This window comes from Leptodactylus fuscus, chromosome 10 (genome assembly GCF_031893055.1).
Source record: "Leptodactylus fuscus isolate aLepFus1 chromosome 10, aLepFus1.hap2, whole genome shotgun sequence".
Classification (NCBI taxonomy): Eukaryota; Metazoa; Chordata; class Amphibia; order Anura; family Leptodactylidae; genus Leptodactylus; species Leptodactylus fuscus.
The window spans coordinates 24,048,089-24,070,006 of record NC_134274.1 but is presented as its reverse complement, the minus strand read 5'-3'; the positions used below and the strand labels follow the sequence as shown (position 1 = coordinate 24,070,006).

The 21,918-nt window shown below is 45.2% G+C and overlaps 1 protein-coding gene across 2 annotated transcripts; it reads left to right on the top strand.

The window, feature by feature from the left end:
* The first annotated feature begins 11,714 nt into the window (after positions 1 to 11,714).
* Positions 11,715 to 19,435, top strand: CALHM2 (calcium homeostasis modulator family member 2). Of its 2 annotated transcripts, none has more exons than XM_075257568.1 (3): positions 11,715 to 11,815; positions 16,136 to 16,724; positions 19,003 to 19,435. In XM_075257568.1, exons 2-3 carry the CDS (start codon positions 16,182 to 16,184, stop codon positions 19,411 to 19,413), a joined length of 954 nt encoding a protein of 317 aa, XP_075113669.1. In that variant the 5' UTR covers positions 11,715 to 11,815; positions 16,136 to 16,181; the 3' UTR covers positions 19,414 to 19,435. The 2 variants fall into 2 exon arrangements, with proteins under 2 accessions (XP_075113669.1, XP_075113670.1); XM_075257569.1 differs by lacking the exon at positions 11,715 to 11,815 and adding an exon at positions 15,097 to 15,167.
* The last annotated feature ends 2,483 nt before the right edge of the window (positions 19,436 to 21,918 follow it).

The window sequence follows — 21,918 nt, the reverse complement described above, 5'->3', positions numbered from 1 at the left end:
GTCCTGGAAGAGCTGATCTGCAGATGTCCTGGCTGTTGTATCATCACAGATGTAATATTGAAGGTCTATCCCAAGGACAGACCATCAATATTACAAAGATGGATAAACCCTTTAAAGATTTGTCCAGGAATTGGATCAACCCATGTGCCTGGTGGGAGGTTTAAAATAAAAAAATAAATAAAAAACGCCTTCACCTGTTCCTGTTCCTTCGTTGTCCGCTGCCAGTGTCTATTCAGTCTTGTGCCGGTGCCTCCATGCTGGGAGTCCTGCACCTCATGGGACCACTGAAACCAATTAGATATAGGATTTCCAGAAATGAGACCTAACAGACACAGGCGAGGACAACGGAGTGCTGGGGACAAAAGCTCAATGAAAAACACTGTGGAAAAAATATATTGAGATTCACTGCAATTTTTTCCCACAATGTTTTTTTAGCTGCATCTCGCTGTTGCGCCTAATCTTTAAAGAAGACCTATCACCATCTGGGGCACATGAGGTTTAATACACCGCTAGAAAGCCAACAGTGCGCTGGATTCAGCGCACTATTGACTTTCACGTTCTGTGCCCGTACGGTAGATCTTCATCGTCAGAAGAGCGTTCTGACAGTCAGTCAGGAACGGCCTTCCTTACGGTAGCGTCTATAGCGCTGTACTGTGAAAGGGGTCGTTGCTTACCAGCCAGCAATGACGCTGAGCGCCTATAGTGCTCTCACAGTACAGCGCTACAGGCGCTGCTGTGAGGAAGGGCGTTCCAGACTGACTGTCAGAAACGCCTTTCTGACAGTGAAGAGCTACGGTACCGGCACCGATAGCTCTTCACCGAGGCACAAAATGGGAAAGCCGAAAGTGCGCTGAAATCATCGCACTGTCAGCTCTCTAGCAGTGTATTAAACCGCATGTGTCCCAGGAGGTGAAAGGTCCTCTTTACCATCTCAATATACTTTACATTACACTATAAGGATAAGGCCTAACGCAGCGTCCCGAGGCAAAAAAGCGCTGCGGGAAAACCACCGGTGCCGACACATCAGTTTTTCCTGCAGCGCTTTTTGCAGAAACTCCACAGAGGTTTCCTCCAAGGACTTTCTGCTTCCTTTATATCTATAGGGGCACTGTAGGTGTTTCTGTAGGTATAAATGACATGCTGCAATTTCCAAAAACTGCAACAGTTACCTACACACTCATACATATACGTATTAAAGGGGATGTCCAGGCTTAATTATTTTTATGGCGTATCCTCAGGGTAGGCCATAAATACCTGATCAGTAGGGGGTTGATACACGGCCCCATCAGCTGTACGGAACCACTTCTGGCGCTCGTTTTGTACACAACACAGGACTGGAAGCAGAAAGCTTCATCCACTGTATAGTTGCCTGGCAGATTCACTGCAGCTCAGCTCCCACTGACTTCAATAAGTGCCGAGATGCAGAGAAGGTGCCAGTTTATATACAGTGGACAGAGCTTTCTGCTTCTGGCCCCGTATTGTGTACAGGACTGGTGCCAGAAGTGGCTCCATACAGCTGATCGGTCCATGTGTTTACCATGCAGTGTCCACATGATTCGTGTGGTGAGAAAAGTGCTGCAAGCACTACTTTTCTCTCTGTGTGATTCGTGTGGACATCGCGTGAAAAACACAAGGACCCCATTATTGTCTATGGGGTCCGTGTGGTTTCATTGCTCACCGCTTTTTAATGCGTATAGGTATCTGTTCCGGGGGACCCCAAGCGGACTTCCCGAAAAGGAATACCGAACGCAGATGTGAACTGTGCCTAATATATATAACATACATTTACACACATAGATTCATATACAATATACATACATACACATACACACACCTATCCAGCGCCGCACCTCCCATGAGGCGACCTGAAGCGACCGCTTCAGGCGGCGCTATGCCAGGTCCCCAGGGAGGGCGGCATTTTTGCTTACCTAAGCCAGTCCAGGACAAGCTGTCCCGGACTGGCTTAGCACCGAGCGGTGGATTGGGGAGGCCACCGGACCACGCTGCTCCAGCAGCCTCCCCTCACGCTCAAGCAGAGAGCAGGTCCTCTCCGTACCTGCAAACACTGCTAAGCCCCGCCCCCTCCACTTAGCCCCGCCCCCTCCTGGGGGGGGGGGCTGTCTGTCGTTCGCCTCGGGCGGCGAAAGGGGCAGGTTCACCCCTGCACCTATCTATAAACATACAGGACTTACACAGTATATCAGACACTTTACACAAATATACACACATTAAATATACATATTTTACCCCAAAAAATGTACTTACATTTGGCTGGGTGCACTGGGTATGGAGCCTCATGTGCAGCTCCATCCTGTCTGGCTGTGGTGAAAGCTCTTCATTAACAGCAGCCAGCAGACTTCCCCCTGCACACTCCGATCTGTGTGGGGGAGGGGCAGCACAGCTCTTGCTAGTGACGGCAGTGTGCAGGGAGCAGACACACTCCCAGCGATTGGTACAGGGGCCCATTTAGGGACGGTCAGGAGCCCGATCGGGCCCCTGACAAGTGCAAGTGTCACGGAGCAAAGGTATACGTCTTCCTCCGGATGGTCTTTTGAATCAACACGGACGCAAGAGGTCGGGAGACAACAGCAATTTATTGTAATCCACAAAGTTAGTAGCCGGCAGCGGTCACATCAACCGTAATAACAATAAGTCCACAGAAGTCACAATCCAATGATAACTTTGGTTCCTTGGTCCTGTAACTATATCCTGGCTCTCTGCAGAGCTGTGCACAGGCCGGCTAACACATACTAACTCCAGCTACAACTATATACTAAAACTGTTACACCTATATCTGTGGGTGGGAAGGGCTGAGTCACAGATCCTTCCCCCCTCACCTATACCAAGGAGAGCAGACTCCCTGTCTACTATGGACAATGCACCATCCAACATCTTCTTGGAGACACTGATCAGATTATCTCCACCCATTGTCCTCACTGGTCCTCACTAGTTAGAGGTATTTGCATACAATGTGCTAACACACTAGACCCGAATCAGCCAACTACACACTGATATTTACAACAGGTTAGAGAATACATTCCACATGAAATATATATTACACATTGCCTATTGCCGGACTCTAACCATCCCGTGACAACCCCTCCCCCTCTCAAAACATGTGCATGACACAATTGGCCTACACAGGTAAATTGGGGAATGCACATCAGTCTCTATAGCTCATATGTCCTCCTGCCGGGATAACCCATCTGCGTTCTGGTGTTGGTTCCCTCGGCGGTACTGAATGGTAAAGTTGTAGGTTTGAAGGGCTGGCATCTGGCAGAAAATCCGGTCGATCCATGTTGGCGTCTCTCTGAGCTTGGCTTCTGGTCACTGCTCCCACAAAGTGGCACTGTAGATTTCCAACATCGTTGCCTAACAGAACATCGGCCGGCAGCCCGCTCATCACACCAATTGTGCATCGTTTTGGTCCATAACCATAGTCGAGTTCCACGGTAGCTTTAGGAATACGTCTTTGAGTACCCCCTGCCAACTTGATAGAAATGCCAGGGCCCTCCTCTAGGGCCTCGGGTCGCACAACTCGGGGGTCCGCTACCGTTAGGAAAGCTCCCGAGTCCCGGAATCCAACAACTGTTCGGCCATCCAGTAGGACCTCCTGCAAGTGCTTCCTCTGAAGGTTTGCGGGATGTGTGGCGGAAGGCTGAATCCCATAGACCCCTGGAGGTGGAACAGATGGGTCATTCATGGAGTCATCTGGAAATGGGGCCAAACTTTCTGTCCTAGGGGTGGTTCCCAGGTAGTGAATAGGCCGGGATGCCACGGTGGCCCGTGCCCCCATGTTAGCAGGGCAACTAGCTTGCAAATGTCCAGGCCGCCCGCACCCAAAACATCTGCGCTCTAGCATTCTTCCAGTGGGTCGTTGTCTAGGGACAGGGTTGTTCATAGCTGGAGGCCGATGGGCTGGGGCAGGGGTAGAGGGGGAATTGTAATCCTGAGGCCGGACACGAAAGGTGGGTGGCTGGCTGAAGGGTGTCTGGCGGACTGTGGTAGTTTTCCGCTCCTCTGCAAACAACCTCTTCCACTGCGGCTTGATGGTCAGGCCCTCATCTGCAAGAGAAGCAGCTTGCTCAACTGTGGCTGGGTTCCGTTCCAGCACCCACTCACGGATCTCAGCGGGGCACTGGGAAAAGAACTGTTCCTTAAGTATGACTTGGAGGATCTTATCGACTGTGACAGCCTCCTCTCCTTCTAGCCAGCGCTTGCATGCTTGCTTCAACTTGTGGGCGAACATGTGGAAGGAGCTTCCCCCATTGTAAGACAAAGAGCGGAACTGAACTCGGTAGGTCTCTGGAGTGACTGCATAATACTTCTGCACCGCTCTTTTAATGGCCTCATAGTCCCGCTGATCACTAGGGTCCATAGCTCTGAGAGCTTCCGCAGCCCCATCTCGTAGGTGCCCCACCAGATACCGGACCCAATCCTTCTCTGGGACTTCCATCAGGTGGCACTGGTGTTCGAAGTCCTGAAAATATCCATCAACATCCCCAGCCGCTTCATCAAAGGTCTTGAAGTGTTTATGGGAGACATATGGTGGTTCTCTCACTGTTGGGCTGGGGGTCGGCGTTTGATTATAATTCCTCGTAGTTATCTCAGCCATTCGCCTTTCATGCGCCATTCTTTCCTTTTCATGCGCCATTCTCTGTTCCTCCTTCTCCGTTTCCTGAGCCCTCTGTAATGCTCTACTCCTTTGCTCTGCAGTTGCTCCTAGCCCCAGCACTGCCAATTCCTCCTCATACAAAACAACCCATCTGCTCTTTTGGGTCTGTACCTGCCACTCCCGTATCTCTCCAGTCTCCTGGGGGCAGCCCTCCTCATGGTCGCTTTGCAGGGTCATCTCCTCCAGTGCCTCGATCAGTTGATCTTTCGTTCTTCCCTGGTAACTCAGGTTTAGTTCCCGGGCCCTTACTTGTAGACTTGCCATAGTCCAGTTCCTGTATTCTGAGGTTGTGGCTCCATTAATCGCTGAGCTGCTGTAGTCCATCTCGCTGTCCGCTGTTGATCCCACCGCTGCCACCAGTTGTCACGGAGCAAAGGTATACGTCTTCCTCCGGATGGTCTTTTGAATCAACACGGACGCAAGAGGTCGGGAGACAACAGCAATTTATTGTAATCCACAAAGTTAGTAGCCGGCAGCGGTCACATCAACCGTAATAACAATAAGTCCACAGAAGTCACAATCCAATGATAACTTTGGTTCCTTGGTCCTGTAACTATATCCTGGCTCTCTGCAGAGCTGTGCACAGGCCGGCTAACACATACTAACTCCAGCTACAACTATATACTAAAACTGTTACACCTATATCTGTGGGTGGGAAGGGCTGAGTCACAGATCCTTCCCCCCTCACCTATACCAAGGAGAGCAGACTCCCTGTCTACTATGGACAATGCACCATCCAACATCTTCTTGGAGACACTGATCAGATTATCTCCACCCATTGTCCTCACTGGTCCTCACTAGTTAGAGGTATTTGCATACAATGTGCTAACACACTAGACCCGAATCAGCCAACTACACACTGATATTTACAACAGGTTAGAGAATACATTCCACATGAAATATATATTACACATTGCCTATTGCCGGACTCTAACCATCCCGTGACAGCAAGATTAAATAAAACTAATAGTCAGGCTGGGGCCCACCGGGGAATTCCCCGGCAGGCCAGTCCGACCCTGACCACGTTCCACGTCTCATTGTCTGTGAACAACCCACCTACATTAGCCAGGCCCACTTCCATGTTATTTTCAATTTTTGTCACGTGTAATATAAAATGTGAAGTTGTGGCAAATGGGACGATTCACAAATAATTTAGGGTACATTTTATACTGTATAACAAAACCTGGAATGGAATGGAAACTGCTGCAGACCGATCTTAGACTCCGCCTCCTCCAGCAGAACCAGCATTGATTGGCCGAATGCTGTCCTCTGTATGGCATTCGGCCAAACAACGCTGGTCAATGCATTCCTATGGGAAAAGTCAGCTCGCGCATATCGCAAGCTGACAGGGATCCCGACGAGATGGAGCCCCAAAGAGCTGGGTGAGTAACATTCCCCCCTCAAGGTAATCCCTAGCTAACCCTTCCAGTACACCAGAGATGTAGCAGAGCTGAGTGTGCGCTGAGCTCTGTTACACCAGAGATGTGTGTGACAGGAGGAGTAGCTGGAGGGATGGTCGGCAGTAGGGCAGAGCTGTGTGTATGACAGGAGGAGTAGCTGGAGGGATGCTCGGCAGTAGGGCAGAGCTGTGTGTGTGACAGGAGGAGTAGCTGGAGGGATGCTCGGCAGTAGGGCAGAGCTGTGTGTGTGACAGGAGGAGTAGCTGGAGGGATGCTCGACAGTAGGGCAGACTGTGTGTGTGACAGGAGGAGTAGCTGGAGGGATGCTCGGCAGTAGGGAAGAGCTGTGTGTCTGACAGGAGGAGTAGCTGGAGGGATGCTCGGCAGTAGGGCAGAGCTGTGTGTGTGACAGGAGGAGTAGCTGGAGGGATGCTCAGCAGTAGGGCAGAGCTGTGTGTGTGACAGGTGGAGTAGCTGGAGGGATGCTCAGCAGTAGGGTTAGAGCTGTGTGCATGACAGGAGGAGTAGATGGAGGGATGGTCGGCAGTAGGGCAGAGCTGTGTGTGTGACAGGAGGAGTAGCTGGAGGGATGCTCGGCAGTAGGGCAGAGCTGTGTGTGTGACAGGAGGAGTAGCTGGAGGAATGCTCGGCAGTAGTGCAGAGCTGTGAGTGTGACAGGAGGAGTAGCGGGAGGCATGTTTGGGTGTAGTGCAGAGCTGTGTGTGTGACAGGAGGAGTAGCTGGAGGGATGGTTGGGTGTAGTGCAGAGCTGTGTGTGTGACAGGAGGAGTAGCTGGAGGGATGGTTGGGTGTAGTGCAGAGCTGTGTGTGTGACAGGAGGAGTAGCTGGAGGAATGCTCGGCAGTAGTGCAGAGCTGTGAGTGTGACAGGAGGAGTAGCGGGAGGCATGTTTGGGTGTAGTGCAGAGCTGTGTGTGTGACAGGAGGAGTAGCTGGAGGGATGGTTGGGTGTAGTGCAGAGCTGTGTGTGTGACAGGAGGAGTAGTTGGAGGGATGGTTGGGTGTAGCAGAGCTGAGCTCTGCTTCATCTCCGGTGTTCGGAGTAGCCAAACTGAGCGCACGGCTAGCTCTGCTTCATCTCGCCATAGGAATGCATTGACCAGTGTTGATTGGCCGAATGCCATACAGAGGACAGCATTCAGCCAGTCAACGCTGGTCAATGCATTCCTATGGGAAAACGACAGCTCCAGCATATCGCAAGCTGACAGGGATCCCGACGAAATGGAGCCCCAAAGAGCTGGGTGAGTAACATTCCCCCCTAAATAAAGGTAATACCTAGTTAACCCTGCCTGTAGATCTGTCCCTTTCTTACAGTCACATAGTTCACAGTCCCAAATTAAACGAATGTTAAACCCGCTATTCGTCTAAATTGGAGGTTACCTGATTCCGGCCGCCAATTCCTTTTTCCGATTTTTTTTCGATGCCTCTGTTGTCGTAGTTCCTGTCCCACCTCCCTTGCACAGTGATTGGTGCAAAAAAAGTGCCAGGGAAGGTGGGAGGGGATACAAATTTTTAAGGCGTTTTTCTTGTGGTGTTCGATTGGAATCGAACAACTCGAATGGCCTGATATTTGATCGAATATGTACTCAATCGAACGGTGTTCGCTCATCTCTAGCTGCTACTTTTCAAGTAATAGAAGTGGTGCTGCATTTCCCTGGAACCACCACTATACAGTGCATGGGGCTGTTGCACCGCTCCTATTTCTTGCCCACACTTCCTCTCCACTATAGCATCTCCTAAGAGCCTAGAGACTGCTGGAACAGACACTCACAGATCACATACTGATAACCTATGCTGTGAATAGGTTATCGCTATGAAAACTCCATTTGGGGCTGGAAATTCCCTTTAATGAATTTTATTTTATATAAAGAGATGAAGATTGTATCATACATAACTATACAATGCACTATTGCCCTCTAGTATTACTACAAGTGTAATAAACTGCAAGTATTTGAAAGAAAAGACAACTAAATGAATGGATTACCTGATTGTAGACACACAAGAGTCCTGCTCCAATGTCTTCAGTTGATATTGCAGCCAAGCTGAAGAAGAAGACGGCAGCTCCTAGAATAAAATACAAGGATATCTGTAGTACACCCGTACAATGAGAAAACTATGTGCCACATGTGTGAAAAATATGATACAGTACATCATGACATGACCAGCTACTTTTATCTTTACCTCTATAAGGCTAGGATCAGCATTGGCTATCCGTTGTCCTACTTCGTTGGTGGATCAGAACAATGGATTAACGGACCTCTAAAGTAATGGTTACATGCCAAACGCGATAGACCTCACTCAGTATGATGGGGTCCATTGGGTGTCTGTTGTTTTAAAACTGAAAGCAGTGGACGTGTGTTTTTCATCTGCTGATTTCAGGTGGACCTTACGACAGAGTCTCCAGCCCAAAAGTGAATGTAGTTTAACTTTGTTTTCATTTGGCTTAAACAGGCTTCATATTGTCCCTGTACACATCCACCGTACATGTACAGCAGGTATCACCAGAGGGTTTTCCTGCCACAAACTTTTATCACCTATATACAACCTGGGCATCACCATTCACAGGAACAGAGGTCCCTGAGTCCCCTATGTAAACAGAGTGGTGCATATGCATGACCACTGCTCCATTCACTACTATGGGGGCCAATAGTGCCCAGCCAGTCTTATATAAGAGAAGACAGATCCCTGCATGTGCACTACTGCTCCAGGAATATAAATGGGAAATAGTGGGGCATCCCAGCTACTAGACTCCCAGAGAAACCCTTTAAAATATCCCTATGTAATAAATACATTTGCATCAATAAATTATTATAATCCAATAAGTGCCTGCCTGGTTTCTAATTACATATTAGACTCTAACTTGTATAATATATCATGAACCCATGGAACATCTGTATAGATATCCGTTTTTTTCCATAAGACTGCTTTCAGACAACGATAATGTAGATCAGCGGCATCTATATTTCCACAATCATACATCCAGATCTCTCCCAGTTCTATTGAGCTGCACCTTGATGACTGTACACGCCCTGGCAGAGTGAAAATCGTCATCCAGAGCTGGACTAATCCTGGTCTCCATCTCAGAAAATGTGCCCTGGACACTGTGCTTTAATCCCAGCAACATTAAGTAGGGGGCCTTCACACGATGTAACGCTGCGCTCATTCTGATCGTAAAAACACGTTCAGAATGAGCGCGTAAAAAGCAGCTCCCATTGACTTGAATGGGAGCCGGCATACGTGCACTCCCCATTGAAATCAATGGGAGGCTTTTTTCCCTATGCTTTCAATGTATTACGCGTGTAATACAAAATCTGTAACACTATGTATAACTTATGTACATAGTACAAATAGTGTTTTATGAGGCAGAGGGAACTATTACATCTGCACCCTCTACACAGGGAAGTAAGCGGGAGACTATCATGATTATTGGGAAGTAATGGGCTTGCGCTGTGAACTGGTGAGTGGAGACAAGGGCGAGAACACATCTACAATGAACTAGAAGACTGCATTCACACGGTGCTGAATGGTGTGGTGGAGATCATCATGAATAGAGATGAGCGAGTACTGTTCGGATCAGTTCGAACAGCATGCTCCATAGAAATTCCATTCATTTCTATGCGAGCGTGCTGTTTGGATCGGCTGATCTGAACAGTACTCGCTCATCTCTAATCATGAATTTTGTTACCATTTTAAACCCCTTGCAGATGACCATATGAATGGTCAGTGTGCTGTCTGGGTTTCTTCCCGGATAGCACAGTGACCCATTCATTTCTTTATTTTTTTGTCCCTTATCAGTAGGTCTTTGAGGTGTGGGAGGAAACCCACGGAAACATGGGGAGAACATACAAACTGCTTGCAGATGCTGTGCTTGGTTGGATTTGAAACCAGGACTCCAGCGCTGCAAGCTAACCACTGAGCCGCCACGCTGCCCTTCACCCCTTCATTTCTATGGACCCATACACATGACCGGGAATTACATGGTCCCATGCGCGGGCCAACAGTCCTGGTGGCAAAATATGGAACAGGTCCTATTCCTGTGCGATTTTGCAGCTGTTCTTCCATTGGCTTATATTCATTATATGAAAGGGGCCACAGAAGCATGGCCGGTGCACGGGTGGCACATGGATGATATCCATGTGCAACCAGCTTATTTGTGACCTTACTACCGAAAACCCATTACTGCAATCATGGCAAAAAGTACATGTAGTTACCTACAATTTTTGTATGCCCTACTGGAGGAATATGGGGTGTCTAGGACAAGTCCTATGAATGCCACCCATGCCATTTGATGATGGCCAGTGGTGACCCCATGGTTGTCTTCAAGGGGCCTTAGTAAATAGCCTGACTGGAGCAGGGACTGAGAGATTTATGGTGAGGTTGCTGCTTCCTCATAAATCTGTGAAGGTCCCGGCGCCAGAATAGAAATCTAAACCAGTTCCTACTAGAGATGAGCGAGTACTGTTCGGATCAGCCGATCCGAACAGCACACTCGCATAGAAAAGAATGGACGTAGCCGGCACGCGAGGGGTTAAGCGGCCGGCCGCCATCAAAGCGGAAGTACCAGGTGCATCCATTCATTTCTATGGAGCGTGCTGTTTGGATCGGCTGATCCGAACACTACTCGCTCATCTCCTACCAGTTCACGCCTTTTGGCGTGAGTTTTAGTAAATCAGCTGGACTGAGGCGTCCCCACAACACCAACATTCGCAGAGGCAAGAATTGGTGCGTGAGGTATACATTTGGCGCAAGAAATGGCTGTGCGCAAAACATGCGCCTCAATATCGTGGCTAAGGTGCAGAATCCAGCCAAAAACCATACAAACCAGGAGATATGCGCCATTTTTAGCCGACACCAGATTTGTGAAACCCTAGTTTACAGTGTGGGCACTAAATACTGATGTGTCCCAGGTGTACCCCAACCACATTGTACATGGGGGAAACTTATCAATTCCTCTACCACGGTTTTCTGGTGTAGAGAGGAATATCACGGGGCAGTTTTGGCTCTTTCTTGCACCAAATGTGCGCCACAAACTCCATTTTGTGCCTCATTCGCCATATTGTGTGAATGTGGGTGGAGTGGGGTGGAAAGCTGAGAGGGCAGGGGCACACTGACCGGACATATATTGTAATGGAAAACTCTGCCAGTCTACAACCAATGCCACTATACAGATTGTATTATATATATATATATATATAACCTATACCTGGTCCTTCTCATCTCACTGTATCTAGAGACAGAGGAAATGTTTCAAGTCTCACCTCATCCCCATCACCTAATGCCCCAGGTGTTGTGTGAGGAGAACGTGACTGACAGGAAAGCCCGCCAAATCTGACTGGATAATTGACATGAAGACGATGTAACTATATACACCTAATACTATAAATAAATACATATAATAATAATAATAATAATAATATTATAATACACACACAATAGTATAATAGAAAGCAGCACAGCACAGGGAATGCCCCTCAGCCTCACACTACATCGTGCACTGTATATACACCTTGTAGGCTCCGGCGTTGCACTCTTATGTATGAGGAGTGCACTGACACCCCCTCTAGGTTTTGGGCCGGGTCACGTGTCCTCTCCTCCGCACACACCCTCGGAGGACTCCCGGGAGGTCTGAGCTCCTCGGCAGTGTCTTGTGCAGCAGTCTCCGCCCTGGCTGACAGGATCCCGGCTCCGGAGTGCGGACAGCGGCGGACCCTGAAGCGGCGGTAACTTATTCTATGGTTATTATTATTATTCTCCCCCAGATCTGCTGCCATCTCCTTCCAGCCATTGTAACAGGCGGAGGGAAGAGATGATTCAGGGCTCAGACTTTCCCGTAACTTTCTCTGGCTTTGCTATTATTGCTGCAGTCTGGAGATGTGGAGGCTGAGGCTTGTGGTGGGATTGTGTTATGTGGTGTCATGTCTGCTCTGGTGGAAAGTTATCAGATATGGAGGTTATTTAGTCTTGTAGAAGAGGGGTATGTGCATTATATTACGTTATTGTGTCCTCAGGAGGTTATTTAGTATCATAAGGAGATTATTTTGCATTATATAGAAGTTATTTAGTATAAGGAGATTATGCCTTCTATAGAAGTTACTTTGTATCATAAGGAGGTTATTTTGCATTATAAGCCTATGTTCACATCAGCGCCAGGTACCTGTCCTGCTCGGATCCATTACAAATCACTGGACCAAAAATACTGCAAGTCCAACTTTTTGATCCTGTGATCACATTAGTCAGTGTTGTCCCTCCGACTCTGTTAGTGTCCGTTTTTCCAAACCAAAAGATCAGACTTTCCGTCGCAGATGTGATCCGAGCAGATGAAGCCATTTTGTGTCCTATTATATAGAAGTTATTTGACACTAGGTTCAGGTTTCCATCCTTCGGGTCTGAAAAGTGGAAACCATATCCGCTTAAAACGCAGAAACCCATGGACCACATAGACTATAATGATTAAATATTGCATGCAGGTCTTAAGCAAAAAAAAAAACAACACACCATGTGAACCCGGCCTTTATGGGTGACACATATTAAAGAATTGCGCTTTACCTGTTACAACCATGTTACCAAACACTCCATTGCCAAACTGTTGCAGGTTATGATACACTGGGGGGAATTTCTGAACCCATCTATATCCGTTTTCTGGTAAACATTGGTGATGAGGCGCCTCCTTGACACACACATTCCCTCTATGGTTCCTCGTCTGCCATTTTCTGCTAATATGGTTGAGCCTGACATATTCATTATAACTCCTGTCTGTTTTCTGGTGTGACTTATATAAGACTTCTATGCCAGTTCCTGACTGATGTAGACTTCTGTTCTGGTGCCCGCAATAAATGTGTTTTGGTCACCTCAACTTCCTCCCCCCAAAAAAGCAATAAAATATATGATGAAACAGAAAAAGTTACCAGCAAGAACTTCAACTTACTCGTATAAAGAAGAGCCTTTACATAACTCCATCATAACAAAAATATAAAGTTGTGGTTGTCAGAATTCCATGTCCCCAGGCAAATTGATGGGGAGGATGGGGTTGAGAAAATATGAGATGGGGAGTCAACAGCGGGCCCCCAGACTGATCAGCTGTATGGTGCCCATCCGCTAAACAATATAGGGATGGAAGCAGAAAGTGGACTTCAGTGGGAGCCGAGCTGCAATGAAGGCATCAGGCCGCTAGACAATGGATTAAAATCAGAAGATTGAAAACAGGGCTTACACTTTTGGTGAATGATCTATTAGGTGATTAATTAACAATTTTGATAATTCTGTATTATGTAATTTTCACCTAAGCTGTAGTGTAGTAATACAATGGGTAGCCCCACATGACTACAGTCATCCCATTACCATCTTACAGGCTCATTTACAATGGACTGTGCATCATTCAGTCTTGTCCATATGGGTCCTCACTACACATCAAAGCATTTTTCTTTCCTTCTTATATTTGCGTTCCATCTTATGACCCCTTCCCCATTTTCAGTCTCTTTCTAGATAACATCCTGGATAGTGTTACAAACAGGTTTCTGCTTGCTTGCTATGGGACAGCTTTGAGAAGGGAATTCTTGGCCTGGGGCGTTTCTCTGCTAACACGCACAAGTCTCAGCCCTCTTACTGTAATTTCAGAATCTATTACAATGTCTTATGCATTCAAGTCTCTCTAAGACAACGGACATACAAAGCAAACCCACTCCCTTGGATACATCATCCAGTCATGTTCACAAAAAAAAAAATCTATTATTTTTACATTTTTATTTCATTAAATATATTTTTAAACTCCATATCGTGTATAAAGATGGACAGATTTTATTTTTTTATTTTTTATTTTTTTTTTGCTGTCAGAACTGTAATAGAGTTTTAGGATATGTTCACAAAGTGGAATTTTTCCTAGTTAAAATTTGAATTCTGCATCAAATTCTATTCAATGGGAGTTATCAGGTGGAATCTTCCCAAAGCTTGAGCTTGACACTTGTTTAGATGAAAAAACTAAATAAATAAATCAGCACCTGTTTCCCATTGATATCAATGGAGGCTGCTTTCAGGTGGAATCTGGAGCTGGTTTTGAGGTAGAATCCACCGGTTTCATTGGGGACATGAACAATGTAGAGTCCGGTTAGACTATAATGGCGTCTGTTGGGTTTCCAGTGTTTTTATACTGAAATCGGCAGAAAGAAAAGTCCTCCATGCAAAACTTTTCTTTCTGCCAGTTTTTAGCGGAATCTGTGATGGAGTTTCCTACGGAGACTCCAACGCAGATGTGAACCTGACCTTAGACAAAATACTGGCTTTTTTGCTTTTACAGAATTTGCAATGAAGACTTCTAACTGAGCCTACAAGACACATGTGAACAGTGCCTAATCCAGGACTCATGCACTGTTCAGATGACCATGCTTCTTATGTCATATCTATAAGCTGTATAACAAAGCACCTGGAGTCTATACCATCCTGCTCTAGAACCATACGTGTTCTGTGTGATAACATAAGTGGATTCACATTTTAAAATGGTGTGAATAGAGCCTTATCTTTTATCTCTGCTCCCAGGACATATTCCAAATATATCCTTGGGGCCCCATGCACCCAGTATATGCAAAAGAGGTAGCGTCCTTTTGGCATAGTCCAGGCTGATAAGTGTCATCTTTCCTTTTCCCCCCCCACTGTATAGGAACATATGCTTAGCTGTGCTATTTCCTACTGATACAGACTTCTTGTCAGTGCTGCCTTCCGGCTAGGCATACTGCTGCCACATAGCTCTGTCAGATGGAAAAAACAAAACCTAATTGTCAGCATAGTGTAACCGCTGCAAAACAGGTAGGGATTGTTGTACTCCTAGACAGTGATGCAGATACCCCATCACATACAATGAACTTACATCTATACTACTAAGATAGCATACATAAGAAATAACAATCCACAGTCCTGTCTTGTAGAAATTGCGATGGATTTCACCCATTGAGTTAAATCTGCCTGTGGATTCCCATCTTTATACATGCAGAGAAAACTGAAGGTTTTTCCCCGGTTCTGCTTTGTAAATATCCACTTCCTGTAATTTTCTCTTGTTACGCTGTATCAGATCTTTGGCATTTGGTGAGTTCTTGTTCTTTGTTTTGTTTTTTTTACAACTTTGATGTTCTTGTATTTAGCTTGTTACTGTGACTACACCAGCTGTATAAATTATTCATACATTGCCCACAAAACACAAGCTGTAGGAAAATTGATGTGTGCAGACGTAGCAGAGTTAACTCGAACTTCTGCAAATGGTTAAAATGCAGCAGAGTGGTGTCTTATCACAGATGATGACAAAAACCAAGGAACCGGGGGAGTCCCCCAAACAGAATACTAAACGCAAGTGCTGGTGCAGTGAAAGCACACGGACCCCACAGACTATAATGGGGTCTGTGTCCTTACCGCCAGATCTCCGCACAAATCATGCAGACAGGAAAGTAGTTCACCATCTACTTTCCTGTCCACATGATTTGTGCGGGCAGCACACAGACCCCATTATAGTCTATGGGGTCCGTGTGGTTTTACAGAACATTGCTTGCAATTGCGTTTGTATTCCGGGGGCCCCATGCGGACTTCCCCCGGACAGAATCCAAACGCTGATGTGAACAAGGGCTTAGTTTCTCTCATCTTCTGTGATGAGATCTCAAACTGCAGCAGATTAACCAATTGCAGAAGTTCTAGTTAACTCTGTATAACTTGTCTCGGTGACTATTCCCATATAAAGGATGACATTTCATCATATGATTTATATACTAGCCAGTGCCATCTTGTATCCAGAATCTTAGGCTAGGTGAAGGTAACATTCTGAATGAGCCTTTCTTATGAGTAATAAAGACAAAGTATTTCCGATCTTTAGTATGTGCAGCATTTGCCTTATTTGTTCTGTTTTTCTCTTAACCACATTATTATCTAGTCTTCTTCCTTCAAAAGGAAACACACGTGATAGGAAATGGCATAAGATTCTGCAAATAGAAGCACAACACCATAAATGTGCTGGCATTCTCTTCAAGTTAAATTGAAATCTTGTATTTTTTTTTTTCTTTTTACAGTGACATTTTCCTACTTTTCTTGACCGAATCTTGAAACCCCAGAAGAATGACCTCCTTAATATCAGAAAACTTAAAGTTCTTTTCGCTCTTCTTCAAGAGCCGAGATGTGATGATATTCAATGGACTGGTTGCACTGGGGACAGTCGGCAGCCAGGAGTTGTTCTCTGTGGTGGCTTTCCACTGCCCTTGTTCTCCGGAGAGAAACTATTTGTATGGACTAGCGGCTATTGGCGTGCCAGCCCTCGTCTTGTTTCTTATTGGCATCATATTAAATAACCACACTTGGAATCTAGTCGCAGAATGTCGGAAGAGGGCAACGAAGAATTGTTCGATCCCTGCTACTTTCCTATTATTTGGATCCATAGCCGGGAGGGCGGCTGTAGCCCCAGTAACGTGGTCTGTTATTTCACTACTCCGGGGAGAGGCCTATGTGTGCGCCCGCAGTGAGTTTTTAAACCCCATCACGTTTCCAGGTTTCCCGCTGGATAAAGGACGAGATGACATGGCGAAATTTCCATGCAAAGACACTCCAGCAGAGCTTTTGATCTTCAAAGAAGAAGTTGTACGGAGGTTAAAGTATGAATCACAGGTAGGTTTCTACAGTCCTTAAATATGACCCATAGATATACAGTACAGTAATGTTCTAGGCTAGAGATGAGCGCGTAGTATTCGATCAAATACCTTGCTGCCATAGGAATGCGTGTAAGCGGCCGAACACCAAGGGGTTAAGCGCATCAATTCAATGCGCTTAACCCCTTGGTGTTCAGCCGCTTACACGCATTCCTATGGCAGCAAGGTATTCGATCGAATACTACTCGCTCATCTCTATTTGGAAAAATATGCTGCAAACTAGTAAGGAAGAATGGTTTCAGAAATAGGCGTTTTTGTCAATTAACTATATTAAGTAAATGAAGAAAAGAGAAATCTAAATCCCATCAATATTTGGTGTGACCTTTGCCCTTTGGAGGAGGAGTCCTGGAAGTGATGATATGACCCCCACAGAGCCCTGATCTCAACATCATCCAGTCTGTCTGGGACTACATGAAGAGACAGAAGGATTGGCGCAAGCCTACATCCACAAAAGATCTGGGCTTAGTTCTCCATGTTCTGCAGAGTTCCTTCAAAAACTGTCTGCAAGTGTACCGAGAAGAACTGATGGAAGGCAAAGGTCACACCAGATATTGGTAGGGTTTAGATTTCTCATTTCTCCATTTACTTCATTTTGTTAATTGACAAAAATAAACTATTAACACTTCTATTTCCGAAACGTTCTTACTTTGCAGTCATTTTTCCACACCAATCATTACTTTAGTTTAATATGCTAAAAGCTTTCTTGGTTCTCCCACCACTATTTAATAAACTGAAATAGGTATTTTGCCCTCTTGATGACCATTAAAGGTACATATTTGGTACAGTGTATGATTTTATGCACAAATTGGGGACATTGCTACTTTTTCCTAGCGGGGTTCATATCCAGTTTTTGCCAGAATGTATCTGAGTGGAATCATGTACAAACGTATGTGCTGCACACAGTACCAATGCTACAAGGGGCATGATGCTCTTTATCAGCTGTTCATTGTGAGACAGCACTCACTGAGTGTGTGCATGAGTCCTGCATCACAATGTCTTTGGCTATTGCCCTCAACTTGTCAAAAAAAATCATAGGATAACCTTGTTTCCCTCTAGGATGCAACCATCACAATAAATCCAAGCATGACTGAGAGTGTGACACATAGGTACAGTTGTCCCCCACCCAGTACCCAACCTCTTTATGCATTACATGGTCAGCTTTCCCATGTTGTATGCCTCCTAGATAAATTTCCCTCTGAGCGGTTTCATCGAGTGTTGGCCGTAAGGGCCTTTTTAAGTTTTGCAAACTAGTAAATTCCTGCTCTTGGGCTCTGCCAGGTGTTTCCTATGACCTATCGTAAATGCCAGCCACATGCACGGGATCAGCGTTCGAGAGGGGAAAAAACCCGATATTCTATTTTTGTCCTCTCCGTGATATGGTGCTCTGTGTGCGCACACTTAGGCATAGTACATGTTGCTTGGTGCAATGCAGATACAATTTTTCTCTATAGTATAAACTCCTTATGAAGACTTTTCACATCGTGTCTGCAGTGCACATATACCGAATGCACCAGGAAAACACCCTAGGAATATATATAATAGACTAATAGATCTCCATTATACAACAGTTCCTTGGCTTCATCCAGTATATATCGTATTTCTGCTTTTTAAGCGGAGTCCAGGGGTGAATAGTGAATGTACTTCTCCGTATTTATAGTCTTACAATTGTATTGTGTCCACACCAGAGCAGAGAAAGAGGAATCCTAAGGGCTAGCTCACACAGGGGAAGTTGGCAGCGGATTTTGACACGGAATCCGCCTCAAAATCCGCTGCCAAAAATGGCTCCCATTGACTTCATTAGGAGTTGCTCGCTTCTTTTTTTTTTGCTAGCTACTGGCCGAAAAAAGAAGCGAGCTGCCCTACCTTGCCGCGAGATGAACGAGATGGCCCGAACGCAGATGTGAACTGTCCCCATGATGTCCAGGTGTCCTAGTTGTCCTATTCACAGACAGAGATTGCCTTCAAGACATAATTCCTTTAATTGAATACTGGTATCTAAACCTAACTATTTTCCATTATCAGATTTTTTTTGTTCTGTTCTTTTAGTACATGCCATAGTAAGATCATTGCACTGTACAATATTAATATTTATTATTATTATTCTGACACAAGCTTTAATTTGCTATTAGAGAGACTTGATCATTACTCTGGCCTAACAGACTTAATAGGTGGTGACAGAAGAGAATGAAGTCCTATTGTAAATCTTTGATTTTTTTATTTTTTTTCCCCCATTCTAGTTCCTGGGCTGGATTCTAATTGCTGTGGTTGCTTCAACCATATTCCTTCTGAAGTGCTTGCACCATTGCTGTTCCCCTTTAAGTTACCACCAGGAATCCTACTGGAGTCAGTACCGCAACAATGAAAGAGAGCTCTTCAACCGCACCGCGGAAGTCCATGCCAAGGTCCTAGCAGCCAGCAACGTCAAGCAATTTTTTGGCTTTGTAGCCTTGAGTAAAGAAGAAAAGGAAATGGTTGTGGAATATGCCGTAGAAGAAGCTCAGCCAAGTCCTCAGTGGAATGAAATAACTGGACTGTACCTATATCGGGAAAACAAAGGCTTCCCCTTGTACAGTCGGCTCCACAAATGGGCCAAAAAAGTCATTGGGAATGGCACAGATTGCAAAGAAACGGCACTGCTTGCGATGTGAGGTGGTGCTTGTTTATCCTGGTGCTTGTTTATCATGGTGCAAAAGGAAAATTACCTGGCTCAGAAGATCATTGAGATTTTAGAAATGCATAATATATGACTATAACATTTGGAACTAAACAGCACTAAAAAAAACAACAACTTTTTAACCAGTGCCTTGCAAAAAGTCAGACTAAGAAAGGTCCATACAAGGAGGTCAAGATGTTTCATAATTGTATACAGTCTTGCCCAAATGTCATATCTTATACAGGGATTGTTTTACGCACAAGCATGTATATGCTACTATTGGCCATAACTCAAAGAAAATATCCCAGGGAATTTATTAATCAATGTATCAATTCAATTATATGCAACCACTTTCTTAAATTTGCCGTCTGCTATTGTATACATTCTACCCTGCCATTTATTTTCAGCTAGTATCTAGTTTAGACATCACTCTTAATGGGTACCTCCAATTATAAAATCACTTTTCATAAATTAATGGTACAGGTGAATAAAAGAAACTTTGTAATTTATCTTCTCCATTTATCAGGCTGAGATACGTTTTACATAGAAGTCTATGGAGAAGGAATGAAGAGAATGGTGGAAAGTACACACACATAACTTCAGCTGCTAAACTCTGCCACACTGTGAGCGAGAGAGCTTTACTGACACTTCTGTAACAAAATAAGACTTTCTTACTATACAGAACAAGGGAATAAATCAATAACCAGTCTCCTCCCCTTCCCCTCTCCATAGACTTCTGTGTATGATCTGGGTATAGAGATCGACTCCATATAAATAAACACTCTGAGTGAAGATGAGGATGGAGAAATTTCTTATATTCACCAGGAATAGAAGTAGTTTTATAATTGGGGTTATGCCTTGAATGCTTTGAATGGACACGTTGAGCTGAGGGGTGAGGGGTGAAGTTTGGGGGCTGATCAGTTTCTTTCTCCTATTCCTAGGGCTTTATGATCTAGATCTCAATAGGAGCCCTATAGGTCGGCTGTATGTGGTTGAAAAAACACCCTATGGAAAACGTATACCCCATGTTATGCCTAGTGCTAGGCCTTCCAGTGTGATGCATTATTTAGGGATTGGAAGGACAGAATATGATCACGTTTCTTTTGGCCCTACACTAGATATATCGGGGTATTAGTTTTCTTTGAATTGTTTCCGATGTAAAAAAAAAAATCTCTGTTTTTAATTTATTAAATTTTTGTTATTTTTGCATTTTGTTGCTGCTGGGCTGGGACCTTGAACAATATTGCAAGTCATAACTGTTCAACAGATGGCTTCTGTAACTGGGACCGGCGTCTGAAACCAGCACAGTGATGGGTTGTCTCATCGACAGATGCTGACTGCAGATCTTTCAGCACATTGTTCTCAAGCGATATCTCACATATTTCTATCTCTTGAATATGCATTTATGTACAAGACTCAGGAACTGTATTTTTTTTTTTTTGTGCATGTACCTTTTTATAATTAAATTTTGCATATTTTCACATAAAAGCTTATATAGTTTCTTTGACTTTTAGTGTGTATGTACTGTTGAGCTGATCACGTGTGTTGTTGTTTTTCTATTAGGCTTTTCACAATTAGACCTGGATTTAACCTGAATTTTCCAAAAGTTACAAGTTCAACCAAACCTGAAACGTTCGGCGTTTGCCATCCAATAAACACTATTATACTCTGGCGTCTCCTCAGTTCCAAGAGTGTAATGGCCAAGGGAATGTGAGTGAAAATAACAGTTTATATTCCCTTTGCAGCACCTCTCCAGAGTGTCTGGTGGTCCCTGGCATTCTTGTCAGGCCTTTTCTGACCTCTGAATGACATCATGTACCCTGAGGTCCCTGCGATGGCGAGGGATTGGGAATCAGCGTTCACAAGAGGTGTGCTGATATAATGACTAAGGTTCAATCGCAAGTCTTAGTGTTGACCTCAGAGCATGTGATATGACTCAGAGGCCTGAAGAGGATGCCAAAAGACCTTCAGACACTGCAATACTGCCCAAAGCAAAGTTAGTATCGCCCTATTATTTTTACTTACCTCCCTTGGGCCTCTACTTATTATACCCAGGGGTCTGAGAAGACCCCAGGGTCTAATGTCCATTCCCAACCAGAGGGTTGAACCTAATGAATAATTGTCGAAACAAATCTCCTGCAAAAGTTGATGCTGCACATAAAATTCATAAGATAATAGGAATATTAATTAGTAAGAATCTCAGCTTTCATGTGACACCAGAACCATTTTTCTATGTGGTTTAAAACCAGAGATACAGGTATTTGATGTGACCTCAAAGGCTTAGTTAAGACTGGGTTTTTTGGTCAGGATTTTGATGTGGAACCCGCGTCAGAATCCTGACCAAAAAACTGTCTCCCATTGAAATCATGCCCTTTCTTCAGGCAGATACCACGGCCAGTTCAGCCACGGATGTCCGCCTGAAGACACTCCCGACTAGGCCCATTCATTTGAGCCTAATCCAGAGCGGAGTGCCGCGACTTGATGCCGGTGCACTGCTATC